Source organism: Cupressus sempervirens, chromosome 6 (assembly GCF_028749045.1).
Source record: "Cupressus sempervirens isolate cs-2001-9-10 chromosome 6, ASM2874904v1, whole genome shotgun sequence".
Classification (NCBI taxonomy): Eukaryota; Viridiplantae; Streptophyta; class Pinopsida; order Cupressales; family Cupressaceae; genus Cupressus; species Cupressus sempervirens.
Window position 1 is genome coordinate 663425339 of NC_143123.1, and position 7171 is coordinate 663432509.

The window sequence follows — 7171 nt, forward strand, 5'->3', positions numbered from 1 at the left end:
TGATTTTGGAGCATAATCTAGAAAAAATGTTTATTTTTGGGATGAGTCCCAAAAACCAGGCTTTGGCACAAACAGGGGCAGGGCCAAAGTTTTGCAAAGTCTCATAACTAGAGGCCACAGTGTAAATTCCATTCACAATCTCCCCCCCCCAGATAATGGAGCCTTTGTTATGGGACAAGGGAATATGTCTGACCATGTCCATCAAAGGCTTGAACTTTGGGGACATCTTAGCTAGATCAATCCACCCATTATGGTTCCTATAGTCACTCACCCTGCTCCCATATATTTCCATACAAACATTAGCCCATCTGTTAAAAGGCTTTATGTCCCATAGAGGCCCAGATCTAAGCTAGTCATCATGCCAAAATTTTATATCTTCACCATTAGCCAGTTTCTATTTTTCTTTCTCAAAAGCTAAGCTCGTCGTTCTCAAAAAGCCATTCCAGATGTTAGAGTCCCTAGGGTCAGGATACCTACTGATGAACTATTTGAGATTGAGGTTGGCAGTATACTTATGCTTCAAAATATCTCTCCATTTTCTATTGGTTTTAAAAAGTCTCCAAATCTATTTTTCTTGTAGGGCATAGTTGAACCGTTTCAACTTTCTAATCCCCAAATACCCCTACTTCTTTGATCTGCATATGTTCTCCCAAGCCACCAAAGGGTATTTCTTGTTTTCATATGTGCCATACCACATGAAATTTTGCTGAATAGCTTCCAAATGATCAACCACCTTAGAAGGGATAGAGAAGAGGCTAAGAGAATAAGTGGGCAAATTTTGCAAGTTGGATTTAATCAACATCACTTTGCCAGCCTGACTTAGAGTAATGCCTTTCCATCCTGCCAGCTTCCTATTGAATCTATCAATAAGATTGTCGCAAAAGCTATCAAGAGGTTTGGTTCCCAAAGGGAGGCCCAAGTAAATGGAAGGGAGGATTCCAACATTGCAACCTAGAATGTTAGCAATTTTCCTCTGTCTATGTTGAAAAAGAACATCGAACTCTTGTCCCAGATGATGAGTTACCTAGAGGCCTTAGAATAAGTATTAAGGATGCTTTTCACAATCCTAGCTTCTCTCACCAAGGCCTCACCCCCCAAGATGGTATCATCCACGAATTGCTAGTGGATGAAAACCAAGGGACCAGAGGAAGGTTTCAGGCCCACTAAATCCTGTTTGCTCATTTTGAAATGTATGAGCTTGCCAAGACTTTTAGCTAGGATGATAAAAAGGATAGGAGAGAGAGAAGTCCCTTAGAGGAATTAAAGAAGTTAGAGGGGGTCCCATTAACCATGATTGCAAAGGAAGGGGTAGAAACCAATTCAACCATAATCTTTCTCACTTTGGTATTGAAGCCAAAGGCTTCAAGAATTCTGTCCAAGAACCCCTAGTCCACCCTATCATAAGCCTTAGACAGATCAAGTTTGATAAGAAAACCCTCATGTTTACCAACTTCAAGGGAATGAATCACTTCATGAACCTCAATGATGGAGTCCAGGATTTGTCTACCAAGGACAAAACTCGATTGCTAAGGCGCAATAATCCCTGGAAGTAATTTGATAACTCTGCTAGTTAATACCTTTGCAAAAATCTTATAAAAAGAGTTGTAGAGGCCAATTGGTCTAAAAGATTCCAAAAGAATCTGTGCCAGTGACTTTAGGGATCAATATAGAAAAGTGGCATTGATTTCTTTAAACAGGTTCCTGGCACCAAAAATTTTGTGAACAACTTTGACAAGATCAACTTGAATGATTTCCCAATACATTTGGAAGAAAAAAGTAGGGAAACCATCAGGGCTAGGGGCCTTCTCAGCTGGTAGAGCAAAAATTTCCTTTTTAATTTCATTTGACTTTGGGATGGTCACTAAGGCTCATTCTACACTTCACCGATAACACTGGGAATTGTGTTAAGAATAACATTTTGGTCCTCTTCTTCCAAGTTAAGGTCTCTAGTAAGGATAGAAGAGAAGTACCTGATAGCTTCCTCTGCTATCACATTATCTTCCTTGATAGTGTCATTACCCTTTTTGATCTCACAAATTCTATTGGCAGCCCTGTGTTTCATAGTGGAGAGGTGGAAGAACCTTGAGTTTTTGTCCCCTTCCTTAAGCCAGACTGACCTAGACCTCTGCCTCCAAAACATTTCCTCTTTCTCCACAATGTTGTGAAGCTCAAATAGGATATCCTTCTCAGAATTCATATTACTTTCATCATATCCCCAGGTCTGAATCTCTTCCTGCACCTCAGCAAGATCCTCCAAAATTTGTTCTTTAGCTTGAAAAATATTGCTAGAGTCCATTTTGTTCCATTTTTGAATCTCTAACTTAATGAATATGAGTTTCTTGGCCACCTTGTACATGGCAGTACCATCAACCTCTATACCCCACCAAAAAGGGCCAGGGTGCGTCGACCACATCTTTTCCAATCTAGAGGGGAAAGCCTTTTTTCTGTTAACTCTTTCAAGGGTAAGAGAGATTGGGGAATGATCCGATCCAAGACACACCAAAGCTGAAAGCTTGCACTGAAAGTGTCTTATCCATTCCAAAGTTATGAGGGCCCTATCTAATCTCACTTGGATGCAATCTGTACCAATTCTCCTGTTGGACCAGGTAAATTTTCTTCCCCCGAGATCAACATCCAAAAGGGCCAAGTCCCTTATCAGGTCAGCCAAATGATGCCTACTATCCACATTAGGCGAGAGCCCACCCAACTTCTCTGAAGCTAAGAGAGGGGTATTACAATCCCCCATAACAATGCCCTTTGGTTCACCCAATTGGGCCACCAAATCATAAACTTTTTTCCAAAACATTTTTCTGCTATTCTTAGTATTAGGGGCATAGATGTTCATAAGAAACCAACTAACTTGAGATTTAGGATTAAAAAATTGCACAAGCAAAATATTACTTTTGTCAAAGATGATGTTAGCTTTAAATGCTTCCTTCCATATTATTAACAGGTCTCCCATAGCCCCATCAGAGTTAGTGGTCATATTCTTCATTCCTTTACTAAAAAAAATCTATTGAACTTTCTCCTTCTTCATTTTAGTTTCTTGTATTAAAAATAAATCTAGCCTATGATCCCTAATCATATTCCTTTTTGTGGACTCAATTGAGTCGACGAATTTTCCAAGAAATGATCTTCATGCTTTATTTTGGCTACATGTTTCTTGGATGGTTCTTTGGGTCCCATCCATATATTCCTCCTTGTTTCTTCCTTTCTAATTTGATGCTTGTTCTTCTTGCCTAGAGTACTATATTTTCTTCCAGTATCATCTTTTACTCTGCTCCTCGTGGCTGCAGGCGAGACCGATGAGGGATCCCTACTAATGTTCTTTTTCTTATGCTTTACTGATATCCACGGTCCTTCATTTGCTTCCTTCCTTCTATCAAAGAGAGCGTCCATCCGAGAAAGGTGGCCAGGAGTGGTGGCCGAAACCCTCTCAAGGAATCGATTGACCATTGAAGGGTTTTGCTTGTGCTAAAGTTGGATTCCTACGAAAGAGGTTGTCTCAAAACCTCCACAACAACCCCATCTAGAGAGTCTGGGACACTTGATGTTTCATTAGTTTCCACCACTCTAGCTTCCTCATTGGTATTCTTCCCTATGACTATATTACCAACCAAAAAAACTCCTTCTCCCTCTTGCAAGATGATTTTGGGACTTGACCCAACATCTATCAAGACCATGTTGCTATTTGTTAGTGAAACCTTGTGTTGAGCCTCCTCCTTAGATACTTTGTTTCCTTCCAAATGTTCCAGTGGGGGTTCCATCTTGTCACTTTTTCCAAAAATTGCCCCCCCTTGGGGCCTTTCCTTCTATAGCTTTCTCCTTCCACACCTTTCTGGGTGCTATAGCTTGGTTCAAGGGTTCTTCGCTCTTCGCTTGTTTATTTTGAGCTTTTCAAACCTTTTCCTTCTCTGTGAATATAGGGCAGGCCTTTGCTTTATGTCTTGCCTTTTTGCAATGGAAGCAAGCAAAAGGAACATTCTCATAATTGATCTGCTACACCTGTCTTCCCATATGAGATTGAAACTCTATCACTTGAGGCATATCTTGGCCTTCAACCACTCCAACACAGATTCTAGCATGCGTGAGTCTTTTCTTGGCTGCAGTGACAAGATTAATAGAGGGCAGTTCCCCAAATGAGTTGGTGATGCAATCCAAAACATCTTCATGCCAGTATTCTAAGGGGAGCTCTGAAAACCTAATCTAGACCCGAGCTTGGGTTAAGAAATCATTATTGAGGTTGAGGTTGGAAGTCCACTTTTTTAGTATAAGAGTAGACTTCCTCACCAACCAATTGCCTCTACAAAGAATCTTGGAGTAATCTTCTAGGTAGGAAAACTCAAAAGACATAACGGATTTTTCCATAGCCTTTACTTCTCCCTGACCTTTCAACTCCCACTTGTTTCTTGCAAAAAATTGCACCATATCAATATTTGTTCAAGGGCCAATGAACTTGCCCACCAGGGTGGTAGCCATCCCCAAAATATTATGATCTATAATCTCTGTGGGAACTTCTAAGGTGAAAATCCTCCTTTTCTTATTAAATTTATCAATAATCTTGGGGAAAGAGGATTTACCTAATGTTTTGACTCCAAATAGATTGGTCCATTGCCCCGAGGGCCTTGGGGCCCCTCCTCCTGAAGTCCTTGGTTTTGGAATAGAGATATCCTTTTCTTGTGGGTGTGGCTGTAGGGCATATGGGTCCCCATCCTCTGTTACATCCCCCTTTCCTTCATTCTTGTCTTGCTCAAGGCCCATAATTTGGTTGCCTTGCCCGGATTTGCAATATTCCCACTCAAACTCCCATTCAAAAAATTTGCTCCTCGCTCCACTCTGCTCCTCTCTGTCATTATGGTTCCAAGTATTATGTTTCCTAATAATGAATATGACATACTAAATATCTTCATTTTTCATAATATTAATATTTATGGAAAATTAGTCTCTTTTACCCTATGATACAAGAGGAGAGTTGTTAAAATAGATGGCAACCTATATAGAGTGGTGATCTGACATGGTATATGTGATCAACCTCGCACTACACCCTTTCTCATCTATATAGAACTTGAGGGATTATTTGTTGGCATCTAAGTTATCCAACCTACCATAAATCCTCTTATCCCCCTTTTTGATAGTTACACCAAGTAAACCACACAATTGATCTAGTTCTTCTTTCCATCCAAATGCTTGAGTAATCTAAGATTGTTAATCATCCTATACGAGTAGATTTTTTCAACTTCTTTTCACTTAAACCTGACTCCTTCCACCTTATCTTATGGGGATTTGACCATATTAAAGTCACCCCCAACAATCAACCTAAATTTCTTCAAGTTGGGTCATCCACTTCCAAAGCTTAGTCCTTTCCTTGGAGTCATTGGGAGCATAAATCCAACACACACCCACCCTACTATCATTATATTCCAAAATAATCCATACAACTTTGTTACTAGGTAAGCATCTCATAAAAATTTAAATTATTTGTGCCAACAAGATGTTAGGTTTATGACATATGAGTAATAAACGATCTCAAGATAATGCAAACAACAAGAGAAGACAAAAATACAATAACATAGAGATGTTTAACGTGGTTCACCCAATATAGACTACATCCACTAGAGAAATAATTTTCCACCTATTTTATTATCAAGAGAAGAGAAAATTACAATATTATGATTTGACATTACATAACTACTTATTTATTAGTCCCAAATTCACTGGGTCTCCCTCTTTTTTTCTCTTAAAATAAAACTCTTGGTCAATTCTTATAGGTGATATCTTAGATTTTTCTGTTCTTTCTTGTAATAATTTTCTTTATGATTTTTCTCCTCTTATTTATACCATATCTTGATCAAAAATGTCCATCCATATTGGGGTTCCCTAGAATAATGACCCATTGACACAAATTCTCATCCACTATCAGTTTGACCCATACTATTGATTACCCCACCACTCTTGCTCAATCTCATTCCTCCTCTAAGGGTCACCTGATCATATACTTGGATGAAGAGGATATCAATACCCTTTGTCTTTCGAGGGTGATTTAATCAGTGGGAAGGGGGGAAGTGAGCTACGAGGGGTAAGGGTGAGAGAACAAGTAGAATCCTGGGGTCATATGCCTTCTCAATAATGAAGAGGGCCTCATCAAACTTCTCATCATTGAATTCCATACAAGGGTCTCTTCAAGAGTAGTGGGGACCTTCTTCCTACTCCCTCTATCAAAATCCTCTAATCCACTAATAGGGCTAATGAGGATTCAATTTGAGCCCATTTATTAGCAGTTTCATAAGTGTTTAGAAGTACAACTTTATTGGGTATCCTAGAGTAATGTTGTTCCTCAATTCTCTTCCTAACTAAAGCAATATACCCCAGTTTATCAATAACAAGATGTTGTGCACTGACTTTGCAACCCTTGTGGATCTTAGAAGTGGGTAAAGAATCAATGGGAGAGATATCAACACACACACACAAAGAAAAAGAAACAAGAGAGGGATAAGTGCAACCCAAGCAAGCCATAGGTGAGACTACAATGAGAGAGGGGGAAGAGAGAGGCCAAACATGATCCACCTCATTAAGGAAGATTATTACTAGAAGTATTAGAGCTGAGAGAGGTTCCATTCCTGAAGGCTGTACTTGATGGATAGCCATAGAATACCCATTATTGGGTGTTGTATCACCATGCACCACTCCCACACTTTTGTGATAGAAACAAAAATTGTAGAGAGAGTCAAGTTGTCAAGCCCTCATCAAAGTTTTCCAATCGTACATTTTGATAGTCCTTAGTTGTAGAATTTGGAAAGTGCCATCATGCAAATATTAAATTATATTGGAGTATCATTCATTCAAGTCCATGTTAAAAAAATAAATAATCTCATTAGAGATATAAAAAAAAAGAGTGCTCATGGGTAAAAACACAAACCCGTGTCACCCTTTTATAAAGGAAAAAGACTAACAAAGTATAAATGTTTAACTTCAATGACATAAAAGTGGTATTATTTTTTAGAGTTTGAAAATGAAGTAAACTAATGAAATGTGTAGAAATGGATGAAGTTTAGGATTATTATTTTTAATGATTATTTAGAATTAGAATCAATATATATTTCTAAAATTTAAAGATGAATTTTAAGTTGCTAAAAAATACTGAAAATTAGGGGTCTTGTTCCCACCATAAAAC

General features: G+C 38.7%; 1 protein-coding gene across 1 annotated transcript; it reads right to left on the reverse strand.

Annotated features, from left to right (window-relative positions):
- Nucleotides 1-1873: 1873 nt before the first annotated feature.
- Nucleotides 1874-2806, reverse strand: LOC149553938 (uncharacterized). The gene has a single exon (XM_089790393.1). It carries the CDS (start codon nucleotides 2804-2806, stop codon nucleotides 1874-1876), a length of 933 nt encoding a protein of 310 aa, XP_089646519.1.
- Between the last annotated feature and the right edge of the window lie 4365 nt (nucleotides 2807-7171).

Coding starts and splice junctions, on each gene's coding strand:
- LOC149553938 (XM_089790393.1), bottom strand. CDS start 2,806: ATGTTTTGGAAAAAAGTTTATGATTTGGTGGCCCAATTGGGTGAACCA.